General features: G+C 34.2%; 1 protein-coding gene across 11 annotated transcripts in view; it reads left to right on the forward strand.

Annotated features, from left to right (window-relative positions):
* Positions 1 to 20,852, forward strand: part of FAM227B (family with sequence similarity 227 member B) — a 196,019-nt gene that overhangs the window by 5,263 nt on the left and 169,904 nt on the right. For all 11 annotated transcript variants that reach the window (XR_008299184.1, XR_008299183.1, XR_003423078.2 and 8 more), the window contains exons 3-7: positions 1,665 to 1,718; positions 9,743 to 9,974; positions 11,330 to 11,397; positions 16,913 to 16,948; positions 17,638 to 17,742. Coding sequence is in view for 6 of the 11 variants with exons in the window: in XM_053224043.1 (XP_053080018.1) it covers positions 1,665 to 1,718; positions 9,743 to 9,974; positions 11,330 to 11,397; positions 16,913 to 16,948; positions 17,638 to 17,742 (495 nt within the window). In the remaining 5 variants the exon portion in view is untranslated. The remainder of the gene's footprint in view (positions 1 to 1,664; positions 1,719 to 9,742; positions 9,975 to 11,329; positions 11,398 to 16,912; positions 16,949 to 17,637; positions 17,743 to 20,852) is intronic.

A 20,852-nucleotide genomic window follows, 5' to 3' on the forward strand; every position in this document is an offset into this window, starting at 1 on the left:
TGGAGCCTGCTTGGGATTCTGCCTCCCTCTCTCTCTGCCCCTCCCCTACTTGCTCTCTATGTCTCTCTCAAAATAAATTAAAAAAAAAAAAGAATTTTTAAAACAGAAATATGGGGATTTTTTTAGTGCTTTGTACTAGAAGTGGTTTGATAGCCATTATAAGAAAAAGGCAACATTTAAGTTGTTCTAATTAGCTTCTTTATATTTCATACATTTCAAAATATACTGATAGCTTTCTTCTAGATGACTACTACATTCACTCTCTCTGAAGATATTGTATCCCTAACATTTATTTTTGTCTCTAAGCATTCTGTGCGTACCATCTCTCTTATTTCTTACCCTTCTCAATCTAGAGTCCCATGTTTTCCATTAAATTTTTGTGACAGCTCAATGCAGCTTTGCTTCTGAATGCTTCTTTTTGTAACGATTGTCACATATACCTTTTATTTTGTTATTTATTATCTGTTATATATTTGTTTATATTCACCATATTTCAAACAGTATTAGAGAATGAAATATTCTCTTCAACCTCAAAAGTGTAGCTATTTTTACAAAACTGTGGTGATTTTGTAATCTGTATCATTTTATATATGTGAAATATATGTTATGGTAAGTTAAAATGTGCTGCAATCTTTTCAGACATGCCATCATCAGACCATTAGGATATTGTATTAGGATATTCTGAATTCCTCTTATTTTTGCCTTCTTCTAATGGGTTTTTCATTCTCTAGAAATGGTCATATTATTGTTCTGAATAAATACCCATTTTTCTGATATCTATTTACTCATTTATTCATTAATTTATACACATTGCAAGTACTTATTGTGTACTAATCCTGAGTGAATCATCGTATGAAATTTTGACAATTCAGCAGTGACTTATACCATAGTTTCTATCCTCATATAGATACAAATCTACTATGTGTTACTGAAGAGAATCTTTTGGGGAACAAGGAGGACTTCCTAGAACAAGTGACTTTTAATTTGATATTTAAAATAAGATCAAGAAGGGATTGGACAGAGAAGGTTTGGAACAGGGAGGCTTCCAAGCAGAAGTAAGAATGTGTACAGTCTCTAAGGCAAAGAAGAACAAGATGTGGTCCTGATTAAAATTAATTTGTCTAATGAAAAAATATGTTTTCAACTTATGAGGAAACTACTAATAAAATCGGACTATTACTTATTACATGGAAATATACAAACATTTAAGTTACTTTCACCATGTCACTAGTGTGGCCTTTTATTAAATACTTCATCAGCAAGAGAGGCAAGTTAATATATTTTTGGCTTTGGATTTATTGTAGACACCATCCAACATAGCCCAAAATATCTTGGAACTCTTGTAGGAATTTGAAATTAGGACATTCAAAAGGATTAATGTGGAGTTTTTCCCTAGAAGCAATATATAAGAAGGAAGCCTTTTACAGAATTTGGTTTGGAGGCTCAGAATTTAAACATTGATCTCTGTTCCTTTTCAAAGTGCAGGGACTTTACAAAGTGAATATTTTACAATGCCTTATGGCTCTGGAAATTATAACTTAAGTCCAGGAGCATCATTTATTTAAGCAAATTATGTGTAAACATCATAAACAGTGTTAATTTATGTTGAGTTTGTTAGTTAGCAATATTTATATTAATTAGCAATGTTGATTTTACTTCATTAGAAAATGCATAAACCTCCAATGAACATTGAAGAATTCTTAAAGTTTCAAAATTGGGTAAGTAGTACATCTATTTTATGTGCCATTACATCTTTTAAAACATCAGTTGTGAAGATATGGAAGGCTTAAGAAAAGACTGAGAATAGAAATTCAAAAAAACTACATTTCAATGTGGGAAATACTTATAAATATTTATCTCCTTTCAGTAGGCTCTATCTTGTAGCCTTGTCAATATTCTATTCTCTTTTTGACTTTGAGAAAATTTTAGATCTGTATCCCATCAGAAGGATGATACAAACGTTTCTATATAATTTTGCTAATATGTTTGTTTTGAACATTTACACCTTAAAGAATATCTGATAATTATTCGTACTTCCCTCATTTATCCATGTACCACAGTTTAGACTCACAGGTAATTTGCAGGGGTGGTGTATCAGTTTCTTTGATTGTTGGATCAGGATGAAATATTCAAAACTGTGTTTTCATGTTGAAAGCTCCTGTTTCCATTGTTAACATTTAAGTACTGACTTCTGGAGTTATTGGGCTTGCTACGAGTTTTCCCTTGGGTCTGTTTACTCGTGGGTCTGAAGATCAGGTTTGTTTTGCATCGGAGAGTGTCAAGGACTAGGATAAAGATGTTAGTGTGGAAAACAGAGAGAAAGGAGACTTTTTAAAAATGAGGTGTGTACATACTTTGACTAATTTGGACTGAATAATTTGTACCTATTTATAAACAATTTGCTATACTAAATTTGCAACTAAACTGTTGAGAATAGAATTGCAAAAATACCTATATTTTTAACATCTATTTTCAATTCTTTGTTTAAATAAGTTTTTTTTTTAAATGTTTTAGAAAAGCACTGAATTCCCTTTAGGAGCAAATAGAATATGAAGATATTCCTAGTTTCCAAGAGTTTATTTCAGTCACTGTAGCAGAGCCAAATATTTTAAACTATTATTAGCACAAACTTTTTGCAACTACAGTAAAACCTTGGTTTGCAAGCATAATTCACTCTGAAAACATGCTTATAATCCAAAGCACTTGTATATCAGAGCAAATTTTGCCATAAGAAATGGAAACTCAGATGATTCTTTCCACAACCTGAAATACTCATATAAAAATGATTACAATACTGTAATATAATATAAGATAATAAAAAATACAAAGTATAAAGAAAAATAAGCAAATTAACCTGCACTTACCTTAGAAAACCTTTGTGGCTAGTGTAAGGGAGACAAGAGAGGAGGGTTATTGTGTAGGACAGCCTTCACTATCACTAACGGAATCACTGCTATCTATTGGCTCAATGGCATCTTTTTCTTTTTGTGCAACTTTAACAAGGAACCTATCCAACGACACTTGATTTTGTCTCCTTTTGAGGATTTTGCAGAAATGTGACATTGCATTGTCATTAAACAGATTCATCACTTGCACTGCTACAGCCTTATTTGGCTGGTGCTTTTCTACAAAATTTTGCACTGTTTCCCACATTTTACACATCTCCCTTATCTCATTTGAAGTGAGGAATTCCTCCACCTGTTTCTCTTCTTCCTCTGCAGCCGAGATGCAGATGTAGACTTCTAAAATTGTGCAACTTCAGCTACTCACGTACCTTGTTCATACTTCTCCATGATTTCCTTAATTTATACTGGAATCATCTCCTTCTTACCACTTTTCTTTTCAACCTTTTTCTGTACAAGGGCCATTGTATACACTTGCACGGGTGTTGAGTATAGTACAGTATTGAATTCTTCTCATATACTGAATTCAATGTAAGAGGCAATAAGGCAGAGGAAAGGATCTATATCTGCAGGCAGCCTGACCTAGAAAGAAGCAAAGCATTCCTAAGCTTACTTTTGTATGGAAAAGCAAAGGACTGTCCAAAGGTGCTTTGAAGTGACAAAAATATACTAGTTCCAGTTGTGGGCACCTTCCAACATTCTGAAAAATCACTGATTTCTGCCAGACACCACAACCTGAGACTGAGCAATCCAAGCATGGGAGACAATCACCCACAATTCCACAGTGAGAGAGAGAGAGAGAGAGAGAGAGAAAGAGAGAGAGAGAGAGAGAGAGATGGAAGAACCATAGGCTCAGTTGTGATCATGTGACGTTCGGGGTCATGTACTACTCATATTGCAAGACATCACTCATATATCGAGTTAAAATTTATTAGAAATGTTTGCTCATCTTGTGGAACACTCACAGAACAAGTTACTCACAAGCCAAGGTTTTACTGTATTTTGATTTAAATAATGATGGAAACGTGCTATAGCCTAATCACAATGTTTGGGGTCTTTTTAATGCCAAGGGGAAAGGATTATAGTTAAACCAAAATCAGCAAATAATTTTGGAGATATTTGGACTATACCATCATATATGCTTAAAGATCTATGATTTCAGATGAAATTTTCTAATTATTTGAATTGAAAAATGCATAATCACTCTGCTTAAATTAAAAATAATGCTAATCAAAGGCGCCTGGGTGGCTTAGTCGGTTAAGCGTCCGACTTCGGCTCAGGTCATGATCTCACAGTTCGTGAGTTCAAGCCCCGCATCGGACTCTGTGCTGACAGTTCAGAGCCTGGAGCCTGCTTTGGATTTTGTGTCTCCTTCTATCTCTGGCCTTCCCCCACTTGTGCTCTGTCTCTCTCTATCTCTCAAAAATAAATAAATGTAAAAAAAAAAAAGAATACTAATCAAATCAAGATGACAGGTTTATGCCAGCCCTTTACCAAAAATAGAATAAAATAAAAATCAAAGCAAATGTTTTATTAATGGCATGTAAGAAGCAATGTCCTTGTATCCAAAGGCCAGCGTTTATATTGATAGCTTTCAATTTTTATCATATGGCATTTGATAAAGTAACGTATATCTATTTGTAGTTTTATCACTTATAGATTTATCTGTAAAGTTGTTCTTATTGTCTTGATTTCCCAACCAAATACTTGTAATCTGTAGTTACTTTTTTTCAAGACATGACTATATTGCCATACTGTTGAATATTTGAAAGCATCCAGGAATAAAATGACTGGATATTTAATTTCTTATTTGCTGGACAAAACTTTTGTGTTATAGGCAATCATAAGAAAGTAATAACTTCCTCAAATTCATTTAAGAAATATTTTTGAGTGCCTATTACAATTAGAATATACTAGTGAATAAAAAGAGGCAAAGATCCCTGCCTTCATGGAACTGCTTTTTTTTTTTTTTTTTTTTTAGAATTGAAGCATATGATAAACAAGCAAATGAATAAAACAAAACAGAAAATAAAATATATTCTAAACTGCTTATGGCCTCCTGGAAAGCCTATCTATTAATTTCCCTTTAAAATGTAAAAGCAAAGGTGTGTATCTGCATAGTGGTGTAGTGGTTAAGGACAGAGGCTCTGGTGTCAGATTGCCTGTGTTCAGATCCCAGCTCCACTACTAGCTAGCAGTAGACCAGTACCTGGAACCTACATGTTAGCTGTTAGTTTCTCATGTCTTATCACTTATCTTTCATCACATCATCTAAAGATGTCTCATTTTGGCTGATTCCTACCATTTTTCTTTTTCTTTTGTAATTTTAATATTTTGTACCTTCTACTCCTGTCTTTCCCCTCTTCCTATTTCTTGTTCTAGCTCTGTGTACTTTTTTTACCTTCAGTCATTTCTCATTTATCTATTTGATCAATTCCCACATTCTCTTCCTGCTTCTTTCCCTTTTACTCCATCACCATTCTGTTTCTATTTTTATTTTTATAAAAATATTTTTGTATTCTGTTTTTATAACAGCCTCTTGTTCCACTAGTGTTGCATTACTATCAACTCTTTGACTTATCCTGTTCATTCATTCATTAATGATTTTTATCCACTACCTACCAGATGCCAGGTACTGTTCTGGACCCTGGAAATACAACAATGAACAAAAAACAGAGAATACTCCTTGCCATCATGGAATTCACATCCCCCTCCTTCTGCACTGTTTCCCTTTAGTGTTACACTTTTTTAGTCCTTTTCAGTTCTTTAGGTACTCAAGAGTTGGTTTGAATTCTTTCCTTATTTACACATCACATTTGATCTTCACTGATGTTTATTTCTTACTCTGCGTCCTGTTTTTCTGCTTTCATGTGACTTTTATTTAGGAGTACTTTATGTCCGTATCAATTTTAACTATCAAGTCTGCTACACTTATAATCCATACCTAGAGGGTACTCAGATCCCTACTGTGATTTTTCTCAGAAGATCAAAGGTACTTTATGATAGAATAATTATTTCAATCCCATTGTCTTTCTTTAGGGAACAACCTATTTATTTATCTGTTTATTTATCCATCCATCCATTCATTCTTTAAAACCCTCCTTTTTTTAAAGCTTAAGGAAAGAAGAGTTAAAAGTCAATTCTTCTAACCCTGGTCGTTCTTCATATTTTTTACTCATTTTTGGAAACCTCAGCACTTTTTTTTAGGGCTTAGGACATGGGTGAAGGCCTAATCATATGTTCAGTAAACAAAATCTCTTTTCAAACTTCAAGAGAGCCCTTCTGTCTAGCTACTAGGCTCCATCTCTAGTTGTGTACCAGTATGTCATATTCTGTGCCTCTGCCACTGCCAAAGTTTAATTGCAGTAATTAAACATAACAAGCACATAGCCGATTCTTGCTTCACTGACCTTTTAAATAAGATAAATGTCTTCCTGAAGTTATCACTGAAGACTATAGTGCTATAATGGAGAATTTAACTCTTTAGGGAACAGAAATTTCCAGTCCAATTCTTTTGTCTCTTTGGAATTGGAATACATTTGTTTTTAAATTAATATAATCACTGTGGACTCCGGATGCTTAAACCCTAGTAGTGTTGATTTTCTCTCTGCCAGTAACGACATCATTTTTGCCTGGCTGCTCTTCTGCCTGTTGGCTGCTAGTTGACTCCAGTTTACCTTCCCTAGGACTGGCCACAGAATTTACTTTCAGATGATACTCTATTCAAGGAGCAGGTGGTTGAAGGAAAAATAGAAAGTAATAATAAATGAAAGTAAATAGAGAAATGAGGGGGAAAGGCAAGTATGATCTGCCACAAGATCACCATCTGGTATCCATTTAATCATGCAGCCACGAAGAAGCCAGTGAAAAATCAGAGCTTAGTTATGCATCACCTTATTCATGTTAATGTCTTTGGGACACCAGTCAATCCCCTGATTACCTTGGGAAAGTACAGAAAACAGAATCTTATATCAGGCTTATAGGATTACAGAATACTTTATTCACCTCATAATATACTTCAATATCTTGGGAACAAGGATTGTGATATCTCAAGTCTGGCATAAGGATACATTTTTCATTAAGGTTTGTGTATATTGTAAAATCTTGCAAATGCATTTCCATTTTAGTCTCTCTCCTCTCTCCTAAATCTCCTCTAACAATAGCAACACATGACCCCTAGGGACTGTGTTTTCAAATGTGGCTGTCATTCTGACTTGACAATGTTTGTTTCCAAGAATTGCATCCTGTGATTATATCTTATTCTTCCAAAGTCTTTGTACTTTTTGATACATAAGACCCAAATTTTAATGCAGGAAACTTCTCCAGGTGGTTGTGTCTTGTTTAAGATACAATATGTAGGAGTTGAGAGATGGCCCTTAGGTATCTAAGTGTATTCTTTTTTCTAAAATGGTAGAGGGACATAGATACCTGTAGGGAAGTTTTCTAGAGTTAGAAGCTAGATATTATTCAGGTACCTGCTATTATTAGAGAGCATAATTTATAAATAAGACATGTGTGATGGGTTCAGAAAGTCTTTAAAGGAAGAAAAAGGCAAGTGGATTAGACCAAAGCTATTTAAAATTTTAAATAATTCCTGATCTGCAGACTTCATATTTATTCCCATTTAGCTAAATTCCCAGAATATCTCACCCAAATTTCATTCAAGAGTTTATTCTCTGCAGATTTTCTACCATTGCAAAAAACATTCTTTTACTCATACACCTTTCTTAATGTAGGCCAACTTTTTTTGTTTTGCTATTAGTTGATTATAATTAAAAGATAATCTTGTATTTAGATTTGCAAATATTGTTATGAAACTCCTTCCTTTCCCTTCATTTCCCTTTCTCTTCTTCCCTTACTCTCTTTCCTTTCCTGAGCAATTTAATCCTGAAGCCACTTTGGGACCCAAACAAGGCAGGTGTCCATATTGGCACTGGGGAGGAGGATGTACTGTGATGGCCCTGGGAAAGCTATCTGAATTCAACCATGTTGAGGAGGGTATACATGTGGTGCCTAAGGTCCAAGGGAGTGAGATGATATCCACCTGTGGTTGGGGATGAGGAGTTTTTCCAGGGATGTATGGAAGTAGGCTGTGGCTTGTATGAGAAGTCAGAGCTCAGGTAGGGGTAAGGAAGGTATCCCTGAAGAATTGGCAGCCTGGCATTGGATGTCAGAGTCTAAGCAGGATGAAAAGGGCATCTACATAGAAAAGAAGCTCCCAGTGAGAGGAGAGATTGGTTACCTGAAAAGACTGATCAAATAAGTACATATACTAAAGATAATGGCAACTAGATTTTTCACTGTTGGAGGTGGTAATTGTACTATGGAAAGAAAGAAAACTAGAATGTTTGGAATTGAAATTCCAGGTTTCACTGTGAACTCATGGTTTTAAATACAGTAAAACCTTAGTTTGTGAGCATAATTCATTCCAGAAACATGCTTGTAATCCAAAGCACTTGTATATCAAAGCAAACTTCCCCATAAGAAATAATAGAAACTCAGATGATTCATTCCACAACACAAAAATATTTATATAAAAGTGATTACAATACTGTAATATAATACAAAATAATAAAGAAAATACAAATGTAAAGAAAAATAAATGAATTAACCTGCACTTAACTTTGAAAACCTTCCTGGCTGGTGTCGGGGAGAGAGAGGAGGGTTATTGTGTAGGACAACTTTCTCTATCACTGATGGAATCACTGCTACCTACTGGCTCAATGGAATCTTTTTCTGCATGGGGGCCATTGTGTATGCTCTCACAAATGTTGACTGCAGTACAATATTAATAAACTCTTATTATATACTATATTTAATGTAACTGGTAGTAAGGCAGCAGAGGAAAGGGTCTATATTCTATATGTGCAGGCAGCCTGACCTAGAAAGAAGCAAAGAATTCCTAAGCTTACTCTTGTATGGAAAAGTAAAGGACTGTCCATAGGTGCTTTGAAGTGACAAAAAATACATGAGTGCCAGTTGTGGGCACCTTCCAACATTCTGAAAAATCAATGATTTTTGCCAAACACCACAGCTTGGGACTGAGCATCAAAGCTCAGGATACGATCACCTACAATCAGTGAGACAGAGAGAGAGAGAGAAGAACCATTGGCTCAGTTGTGACCATGTGACTTTCAGGGTCATGCACTACTCGTATTGTAAGGCATCACTTGTTTATCAAGTTAAAATTTATTAGAAATTTTTGCTCATCTTGTGGAACACTCACAAAATAAGCTACTCGTAATCTAAGGTTTTATGGTACAAAGAGATAAAAAAAAAAAGACTGGGGAATTTGTAGACTGAAGGAGACTAAAGACTTATGAATCCTAAATGTAATACATGACACTGAACTAGATCCTTTTGCTATAAACAGCATTATTGGTTCAGTTGATAAGACTTGCATAGACTCTGAGAATTAGGTAGGAATAATGTATGACTGCCAATTTCCTGAACTGATGATTATATTTGATTATGTAGGAGAATGTTTTTGTTTTTAGTAAATACACACTAATGTATTCGAGGAAGATGGGGCATCAGTCAAGTAAGCAACTTATTTTCAAATGGTTCAGGAAATAAATTTTTTTGGTAAAACATTTGAAACTTCTAATCTTTATGATTGTTTCACAGTTTCAAAACTGCATTTAATAAAAAATTATGCTGTGTTGTGCAATATTTTGAACACCTGAAACTAACATAACACTGTATGTTAATTATATTTCAGTAATATAAAAAAAGATAATGCAATGGAATTAATCTCAATTTTAGCTCATTGATTTTGAATTCTATTATTTAAATTCATCAAAAATGATTTAGGTTGTATTCACTCACATTTTTTGCAGGATTATTGGCCAAGGGAAATCTATTTTGGAGACAATGATAAATGGTTACACACTGTAAAGAAAATGAAAGAAGATAGTTCATTTACGTCAATTTATACACATCTGTGGGGAACTGTCCCTCGAATACATGATGCAATCATTACCATGGAGTCAAGATTAGGGGAATGTTCAATTCTTTTGAAAAACCATGCCTCTAAAATATTTGATTGGAACAGCATAATTTCTGAGACAAGTAAACTTTATTTCTTTATAATGGTAAAGTAATGGTCACTTTTGTGTGTCTGCATGCCTGTCTCTGTGTGTGCATTCTCGTAAAGAATGAAATCCTAAGGTGTAAAATATCTAAAAACATAAAATTTATTTTATTTTAAAACTTCTTCATTTCAACATAGTTCAGTCAAGATTTTTAGTTGAACATGAACATGTGGATTTAATGGAAGTGTTGTTAGAACAAAGCCTAAAATAGTTGTGAACTTTGTTAAGCTAGAGTGGAGGTAGCAGAATAACAAGAAAACAGGGTTGCATCAACTCTCTGTTGGTACCAGAGACAAGCAAGGCAGCAAGGGTCAAAACATAAGAACAGAAACACCTAAAACCCAAAGTAAGGTGAGCTACATGAGCTGGGTTAGCCTATAGGAAGTGTTCAGCATTCAGTAGTGAAAACCTACAGACTGAATAAGAGCATATCTGCTAGTAATGATTGTTTTTACCTTTTTTCAGTATTTATATAATATTTTTCTTATCTAGTTGTATTTCTTAATGCTTAGAGAGTAGCTTTAGGTACTAATGGTGATTCTTGTATTATTCTTTATTTAGTGGGCAAACTTTTCATAATACAATCCTTAAAAATGATAATATTGGTTTACTTACAAAGTCTTTTCTGTGTGTTAAATATATTTAATTAGTTATATTAGATATCTGACCTCCTTTTTTACATCTTGATTTGTCAAATTCTGACAATGTGTTTAATATACTATTAAATTCACTACTGTTTTAGTTTAAATTTTCTTACTGAATTTTTCATCATTTTTAGTGTTAAAAGTGCTTTTAAATTATATAAGCTATATATATAGCTTGTATGTGTGTCTGTAATAGAGGGAGGTATAGAGAGAGAGTGAGCACAGGTGTACATTTTCAAAAAATATTTTATATTTTATATATATTTAATATATACTCATTGTCCTCAATATGTAAATGTCTGAGCTTCAACTCAGGTCTAGGTCACCTGACTTCAAAGTAGTCCCCCATAATCTTTCACTGGGCCTTGCTCCAAAGTACTGTACTTTATTTAATTTAAGGTGACCATGAAATAACCAAATGTAAGTAGCTAAGCTATTTGAAAAACATGGGCTTATTCAGTGGGAAAGAACTGAGATAAAACTTTAGATTTAGGAGGAAGTGCCAAAGACAAATTAGTTAGAACATGACATTTCTAAAAAAAGGAAACCTAATACAGTATTTGAACATTCAACTAAGGGTATGTGTGTCTAGCATTATGCCTATCAAAATAGCTAGTTGATCTCATTAAATAGTTTAATATGTAATTTCTTTAAAGTATTTAAATTTTATCTAATCATTCTTTTAAAGGTTCTAAAAGAAAATTGGAAAGATACAAGGCATTTCTAAGGAAGCACCATAAGAGAAAGAAGATAATGGTATGGATGTGTGTTTGTCTTCCTTGAAAAATTATATTTTCACAGAAAATATAATTACTATAATTTCCTAGATAAGCACCGATAGCATTTTTAACATTTCCCTTTAGTCTTTTATTGCCTGTGTATCTGTTTATGAGTTTTTAAAAAGGTGGACTCATATTCTTCTTTACACTCAGTATTAGAGTGTTGGCATTTTTCACATTGCTATGTTACTTGAAGACTTAATGTATACAATACAACCTCCAGCTATTTAATAATTTATAATAACCTACTTCACTATTATAATAGTGCAGATTCCATGTCAGTCCTCTTCCTTTAGAAAATATTAGCAATTATTTTTTATTACCTTTAGAATTGCTTTGTCAATTTTTGTTAAATCTCTTTGAGTGTCTGATTAGAATTATAATAGACTTCAAATGAACTTTTAGAAACCTAGTCCTTTTCAAAAATACATTCTAAAATTATATAATGTTACAGTCATGAAGACTTTAAGTGCCACCACTAGCCTACCCACCTCATTAAATTTTGTTTTTTAAATTTCAAAATTACTTTGTTTATTCCTGATTATGATTAAGGTAGTCATTTTAGAGAATCAGAAGAAATAGATAAGCAATAGAAAGGATAAGCGCTGTAATTCTATCATTTATCAGCAAATCACATGTATCTCACTATCTAGTTGTCACTTTCACCTTTATTTTATTTTTAAAATAATTCAGAAAATTTGGATTAAATTATACATTTCTTGGGGTGCCTGGATGGCTCAGTTGGTTGAGCAACCGACTTCGGCTCAGGTCATGATCTCATGGTTTGTGAGTTCGAGCCCCGCGTCAGGCTCTGTGCCGACATCTCAGAGCTTGGAGCCTGCTTCTGATTCTGTTGTCTCCCTCTCTCTCTGCCCCTCCCCCACTCATGTTCTGTCTCTCTCCGTCTCAGAAATAAATAAACATAAATTTTTTTTTAAATTATATATTTCTAATTCATTAAATGTATTATGAAATTTTCGTCAGTAAATATTTTTCTTCACCATATTAAGCGTAAACTAATGTAATAGCTCTTTGGTTAGACACTTAAGTTAGTTTTCATTATTCAGGATTATTTACAAAGCTCCTCTGAACTTATCTGGAGCTAAAGATTGTGCTCATCCAGGATTATTTTCTTAAGATAAATTTCCAGAAGTGGAACCGCATGGGAAAAGAAATGTGAAAACCTAAGTGTTTTGATATGTATTGCCAAATTGTTCTCTACAAAAGTAGTACCAATTTATATTTGTAACAATAGAGTTTGTGATTGATCCCTTGCCCATTTCCTTGTCCACATTTAATACTATATCTTTGAATGTTTGCACAGTTGATTGGCATAAATGTTATGAATTGCATATGTTTTACTAATGAAGTTGATACTTCAGGTTTTTCTTAGCCTTTGTGTTTCTATTACTGTGAATTGCCTATTTATGAACTTCGGCCATTTGGGGGGCTGTTCTTTTTTCATTTTTACAGCTGTTTGTGCTTTAAAAATGTTAACCCTTTCAGTAACATGTGTTATACATATTTATACCACTTTCTTTGTAGTTTTTAGCCCAAAGAAGGTTTTTTTTTTTGGTCATATAGAATTTTATATTTTTATGGATCTATAATTTTCTATTGAAGTTTTCTGTCTTTAGTGCCATAATATTTAAGAAGTCTTCCTTCATCAAAAGATCATACATACCTTCACCTGTGTTCTGTTGTATCATTCTTACAGATAATTGTGTGTGTGTGTGTGCATAATTCTTTAATTCATCTCATGTTTATTTTTGTGTAAGGGAGTAAAACATAAGAATTTTGTTTTAGGTCATCAGTAAATTTGTGTGATTTTCTTCATATAAGGTCTAAACATCCCCTGTTAAATTTATTCTTAGGTATCTTAAGTTTTAATTACTAATGTCACTGAGATTTTTTTCCATTAGTTATTAAATGGGTTATTGTTGGTATATAGGAAATTATTTTTGGTATATGCATACTAGTCAATAGCATTAGTGGTTTCTCATCTTGTCTTCAATTTAGAAAAAATGATAGTACTTTGCTATTAGGCATCATTTTAAATGTTTAGATAGCAATCTTTTTTTACACAATAAAATTTATTTTTATTCCTAGTTTATTAAAGATATGTGTGTGATGTTGATAGAGATCAGCTATAGCTATAGATATCTCCTCGCTCAAATACTTGAAAAAGAATCTCCATGGTTTGAAAAGAGAGGAAGATAATACACAGTGATGATAGCAGAAGCTACTTTCAACTTTTAATCTATGAATGTGTCAGATTGCATTAGTAGCTTTTCAGAAGTTGAGCCATTCTTATATTCTAATATTCTCTTCTTATATTCTTATATTCTTAGGGTATACTTTTTTATTACATTACTGGATTGGATTCGCTATTGTTTTGTGTGGATGTTTGCATGTGTGTTTGATAAGATATGATTTTCTTTTGGTTTTCATATGAAAATTACACTAATCCCAGAAAATGAGTTACTTAGCTATATTTCTCTTTCTAGTTTGTAAACTATAGAATATAGTAGTTATATTGGGATATCATTTGTTTTATAGATATATAGATATAGATTCAGATATAGATAGAGATACAGATTTAGATATAGATTTAGATATCATTTGTGTTTTGGATGTTTGGCAAAAGTTGACTATGAACTTCTGTTTATTTAATTATTGTTTATATTTTGCAGGGGGATTAGGTAGGTTGGCAGAAATGCTGTGTGGAAGTTAACAGATTTCATAAATATCAACTTGGGTAGGTTGTCAAAACATAATATTGAGTGAAAAAAAACAAATTACCCATTCATCAGTCAATGGACATATGGGGTCTCTCCATAATTTGACTACTGTTGATAATGCTGCTGTAAACATTGGGGTGCATGTGCCCCTTCATATAAGTATTTTTGTATCCTTTGGGTAAATTCCTAATAGTGCAGTTGCTAGTTCATAGGGTAGTTCTATTTTTAATTTTTGAGGAACCTCCATACTGTTTTCCAGAGTGGCTGCACCAGTTTGCATTCCCACCAACAGTGCAAAAGTGTTCCCCTTTCACCACATCCTTGCCAACATCTGTTGTTCATGAGTAGTTTGTTTTAGAGGAGATGTGGTATATATATATATACAATGAAATACTACTTGGTGATGAAAAAGAATGAAATCTTGCCATTTGCAACAACGTGGATGGAACTAGAGAGTATTATACTAAGTGAAATAAGTCAGAGAAAAACAGATAACATATGATTTCACTCATATGTGGAATTTAAGAAAGTTAACAGATGAACATAGAAGAAAGTAAGGAAAAATAAGATTAAAACAGAGAGGGAGGTAAACCATAAGAAATTCTTAAATATAGAGAAAAACTGAGGGTTCCTCGAGAGGAGGTGGTTAGAGGGATGGTTTTAAATGGGTAATGGGCATTAAAGAGGGAACCTTTTGGGATGAGCCCTGGGTGTTATGTGTAAGAGGTGAATCACTGAGTCTACTTGTGAAGCCAAGACTATACTGTTAGTGAATTTGAATTTAAATTAAAAAAAAAAAAAAAAGCAAATTACCAAATAGTATGTACAGTTGATATGATTCCTTTATATTTTAAAAACACACAAGAAGTGTTCATATTCTTCATGTATAGGTACACACATAGGTAAAAATCTGTTAATGGAATGGAAGGAATGCAAACCCAACAAAAATAATAGTGACTATCTGAAGGAAGGGAAACACTGAATAGAACTATAGAGATCATGGTAAAAAGGGAATCTGAACTTTATACTTTATTATATAAATTTCACATTTTATTTTAAAAATTAGTGTTAAGCAGGGGTGCCTGGGTAACTCACTTGGTTAAGCATCTGACTTTAGCTCAGGTCATGATCTCACAGTTCATGAGTTTGAGCCCTACATCGGGCTCTGTGCTGACAGCTCAGAGCCTGGAGCCTGCTTCAGATTCTCTGTCTCCCTCTCTCTCTGCCTCTCCCCTGCTCACGCTCTGTCTCTGTCTCTCTCTCTCTCTCTCTCTCTCTCTCTCTCTCTCTCTCTCTCAAAAATAAACATTAAAAAGAAAAGTCTTAGGCAAATACTAAAATGTCAACAGTAATCCATTCTAGGTTGTGGAAACATGAAAACACTGGTGATTTCTTTTTTTTTTTAATTTTTAAAGGAATTTCAAAAATTCTGACTTTTGAATTTTATCAGATAACTTCTGAGGATCTATTGCAATGACCTTTAGATGAATTATACTAACAAAAGTTTAAATTATTTTTATTGCTAAATGTGTTTTATTGGATTTTTTTATCTGGATTTTAACATGTGTTATTTATATTTTTGTGATATCTTTTCTAGGTTGTATAATCAAACACTAGTTCTGTATTACTGTTACTGTGCTCTTTGAAAACTTCTAGTATATCTTTGCTTCCCACAGAATAAAGCCAGGACTTTGAGATTAACATTAACATCTTTCTAAATCTGACCCCATCCTCATTGACTAATTATATCTATAGCTCTCAAGCACACAGCTGTCTGTTTTTATTATAATTGATTATTTTCCCTAAATAATCTTTTTTCACTCCTTTGCATACTTTTTTAAATGTCAATAATGTCATCTTCCTTCAGTTAGTAATCTCTCGTTCTTTCAAATTTGTTTCCTTTGTCATTTCCTTTACAACATACGTATTGTATAATGTGTGTGTTTATGTGTGTGATTTGCCTGTAAGTTTAGTTATTCCTGGAGGAAGTAGGGATGTGGAAATGATCAAAAACTAATGTATACAGGCTACTTATTCTCTGTGTAAAGTAGAATGGGGGACATAGAGATACACCACCTAAACTGCCTGTCAAGGATCTGTTGCCCTAGCTGCTAAGAGTGCTTTAGGGGACACCCTTTAGCTGTCAGCCCCTTTCGGGGTTTGTTTCACCTACAGAGAACTTCCTCTTCTAAAGACATACTCTTCCAGGAACCGCCTAAATCCAGTGACTGATCAAGTTGGAGGTGGAAAGGCCTAGCTATTTCAACCCAGTGCAGGATAACTGTGATGGGCCCTTTCAGCTCTAAAGCCCTTTTTAGAGTGCTTTGAGGTTGTTAGGCATATATTACAGCTGACTTCTCTAACTTCCCAATTATGCCTCTCTCTTTGCCTTCCATAGATATTGATCCCAAAGGCACTCCCAGTAGATATTCTGCACACTAAATTTCACCTTAGAGTCTATTTCCCAGTGAACCAAAACGGCAATAAGTAGTTTTATATTTCTGTTATAGCCCTTTATCCCTCTGTATTTTGTTTGTATACATATCTGATTCCCTTATTGAACTATGACTAGCTTGAGGGCAAGGACCATCTTTGTATTCCTATCATCTAACACAGCAACAGCATTCTAGGCTTCGGTAGCAGATATACACACACGCATGCACACACACACCCACACAAGTTATCTGAACAAATTTACAAAATATAAAAATTTAAAAGATTTTTAAAGATTTTGTTTTAAATGTTTTCCAGCTTTCAGATGAAATGGAGACGAAGAAGACCGTAGAGGTATTTAAAATTTCTGTTCTATGAGATTATGTATCAAAAGTATTATGTAGAGGGGCCCCTGGGTGGCTCAGTCAGTTAAGCATCTGACTCTTGGTTTCAGCTCAGGTCAGAATCTCACAGTTTGTGGGTTCAAGCCCCTCATCAGGCTTTGAACTGACAGCTGTGGAGTCTGCTTGAGATTCTGTCTCCCTGTCTTTCTCTGCCCTTCCCCCACTCCCTGTCTCTCTGTCTCTCTGTCTCTCTCTCTCTCTCTCTCTCTCAAAATAAATAAACATTTTTTAAAAAGTATTATGTGGAAATGAAAAATGTTTATGATAACATAGATGTAGCTATAAATATAGATGGAGCCCTGAGGGAAGAGGTGGGTACAGGTATAGAAGCTTTCTCCTGCCTTTCTTTATCGGTAGTTTAGCTAAAATTCTTGATCAAAGTTGGTTCTGAAATATGATTTTGTTTTGCTTTTGTATTTGGCATATGAATATGCCAGGGCTCTTAATTTCATGGAATCAGAAAATATGAAGTTTTTTTAAGGTAGGATAAATATTTTTCACTTATTTTAATAGGAGAAAGTGAAATAATTATGTTAATGAATTATAGTTAAATATTTATCTGTCTTCTGTAGTCCTGTGAGACTACTATACTGAAAAGGGTGAAGTAATTAGTGTTCTGTGATACTTCCCTCTTTCTAGGGTTGCAGCTTCTCAGGATTCAAAACAAATGAGCTTACTCAACTACCCAGACATTTGGATGCTGAACAAATTTATCTTTTTATTTTAAAAACCCAGAAGTTTGATGTACGTAAACCTTGTTATTATATGATACATTTTGAGAATATGATTTAATGAATCAGACCTTTATTTAAAGCTATGACAAATTAGGTATTAAGCATAAGCATGATTGAATTTTGAAGGCATTAAGTCTGGCAGGAAAAGACCAGTGATATTTAATACCCTGATCACTAGAAAAAAATGTATTGGACTCTGTGTTACTGCCTCAGGAGTCTGAGGTTGCTACTGTGCATTGCCTTGGCATGTGACTGTAACAAGTGTTTTCCCCTCCCTCTCCTGCCTTATCAGCTCAAGATATTTTAGTCTGCTTATTTTGACCCCAAAATAACTTATGGGAGCCCTTCCCCACAATCCCATCTTTTGTGCCTCCAAGTGTCTGGGGAATTTTTGAGTAGTATCTCCACAGGATGGCCAGTTGAAAAACTGTAAACATAGGAAGGTAACTAGATCATTGCCCATTGGTTGCCAAAGGTGGGATGAGAGTTGTGTGGTTACTAATACTGATTTCCCACTTAAATATTAGGTGGTCACCTAACAAGGTTTCCATTTCCTGAAGGCTTAAACATCGCTCCCTTACCCCCAAGCAGACTCCTTTCAGACAGTTCTCTGAGATGAAGTTGGCTCCTGGTAGGCCCTCTTCCCCATCTTTCACCTCCAGCTTTCCTGTGCCTCTTTGTTTCTCAACCCAAAATCCCTGTTTGTTTCCTCTCCTACAATAGTCCATCAGAAGGAACATAATCAACCATTAAGCCCCTCCTAATGGTTGCAGTGTTACAAGAAGTAGAGTCTGGGGGCGCCTGGGTGGCGCAGTCGGTTAAGCGTCCGACTTCAGCCAGGTCACGATCTCGCTGTCCGTGAGTTCGAGCCCGCGTCGGGCTCTGGGCTGATGGCTCGGAGCCTGGAGCCTGTTTCTGATTCTGTGTCTCCCTCTCTCTCTGCCCCTCCCCCGTTCATGCTCTGTCTCTCTCTGTCCCAAAAATAAATAAAAAACGTTGAAAAAAAAATTAAAAAAAAAAAAAGAAGTAGAGTCTGATTGACCTGGTTTGGATCTTATGCTAACCCTCAGGCAACTACAGAGCACCTCTATTAACAACTCTATCTAGATTCAGTAATGGCACTCTCTCTTATTTTCCATGCTAATACAAATGTTTTTCAATTCTCTTTTACATTTTGTGGGATTTTGGTGACAGTGAAGGCTTAGTGTGACCTCTTTATACAATCACCTGATCCCATTTTTGTAGAGAAATACTATAGGTGCTAATTATAGTTATGCCTGGATCATGAGCATATTTATTTGTTTTCTCTGACTATATTTTCCACACTTTCCTCAGGAAAAATATTTTATTGTTATAAAAAAATTGTGATTCAAATCAGTTTATGAATGTTGTTCTAGATAATCTGTAATATTTTTTCTAACTCTAAAATTCCATGTTCTAAGATGGTACTACTATATTTTAAATATGGATCCATGGGGCACCTGGGTGGCTCAGTCGGTTGAGTGTCCGACTTCGGCTCAGGTCAGGATCTCGCGGTCCGTGAGTTCGAGCCCCGCGTCGGGCTCTGTGCTGACTGCTCAGAGCCTGGAGCCTGTTTCAGATTCTGTGTCTCCCTCTCTCTCTGCCCCTCCCCCGTTCATGCTCTGTCTCTCTGTCTCAAAAATAAATAAACGTTAAAAAAAATTAAAAAAAATATGGATCCAGTACATCTAACACAAATCAGAAGATAATCACATAAACAAGACATAAAAGTGCAGCTATGAGGAATTTTTAATATGGTTAATTTGGAGGATGCTTGCATTTTTGAAAGAAATAGTAAAGTGAAGAGTGAAAAGTAGATATGGGTAGAGGGTGGATGGAGTATGACAAGCATCTGGGTATATCTTGGCATAGATACCCAGTGTTTTATTTGGTAATATCCCTAGCTGATTTCAAAAAAGAATTTAAATTGGTTTACTATAGCATGTACAATGCAATAGCATTAAAATAAATTATGAGGTTATAGTAAAGAGTAAGTGTAGGAAAATAAAAATAATCAGAGAAGATTATTTCATAGAAATGCTTATGATAACAGACCAAGGGATTGAACTTATGGATCTGAAACTTGCAAAGAGGAGGTTATAGGGCTTCTGTTACACGCATGGAAGTATGGGAATCCATGGAATTAACGAATTCACCTAACCCCATCCAAACATGTTCCTTTACATACAGTTATTAATTTAGTTCCTTGATGAGAGAAAGTGTACATTATTCCCTCTACCTCCCAGAACAGAACCATGGTTACAGGTGATGCTTACTAAACACTTTATTGAATTAAAGTGAGTGAAAAATGACCTATATTCTGAATAAGAGTAGAAAGCTGAGCCACAGGCATAATGATATACATGAATAGAAATTCAAAAGAAAATTAGAAGTCATTTTGTCTAACCTAGACTCAATGTTAGGAAAAAAATAAAGTTCCAAGTTAGATAATCTAGGTTTTAAGATATGTTTACATTTACTTAAATCAAAAAAAAAAAAGTATCACAGAGTGGTGAGAGGAGAAGAGGGAACCTTTTAACTTTTTCAGCTGTGCTTGGGGTTTTGGGGCAATTTCCAATTTTTGATTGTTTTGACTAAATATTGATAAACTTTAAAGAATTTGAAATTTTACTGAAAAAGGAAGTTAGTGATACTAGACATAGCCAAAACAGAATAGAAGCAATCATGCACTTACTGTACACTGAAAAGAATCTTTGCTTGAAATTTGCAAATAATTTAAACAAAACTATTCAGCTTTTCCCTGTATTTCAATTTTCTACTTTTTTTCTTTATGTACTTTACATATTTCCTTATAATTAACAAGTACTAAATCTAAGCTGTTAAGTACTAAGTAGTAAATTGAAGCTGTTACGAATGGACTCCATACTATAATTAGTGTCCTATGAAAGAGAAGTGCCCCCACAGAATCATGACAAGGAATCTTTTTTGGCATAAAAGTAAGCATGATATCCTTTTGTAGACTTGTACTTGAGGAACAGTAATTCATACCTATAGATTTCATTAAAGTGAGTCTTGAACTGTAATGAATCTGACATTTTAAAACTTTTAGTAAATCAATAAGATAAAATCATCTATTGA

Source organism: Acinonyx jubatus, chromosome B3 (assembly GCF_027475565.1).
Source record: "Acinonyx jubatus isolate Ajub_Pintada_27869175 chromosome B3, VMU_Ajub_asm_v1.0, whole genome shotgun sequence".
Lineage (NCBI taxonomy): Eukaryota > Metazoa > Chordata > Mammalia > Carnivora > Felidae > Acinonyx > Acinonyx jubatus.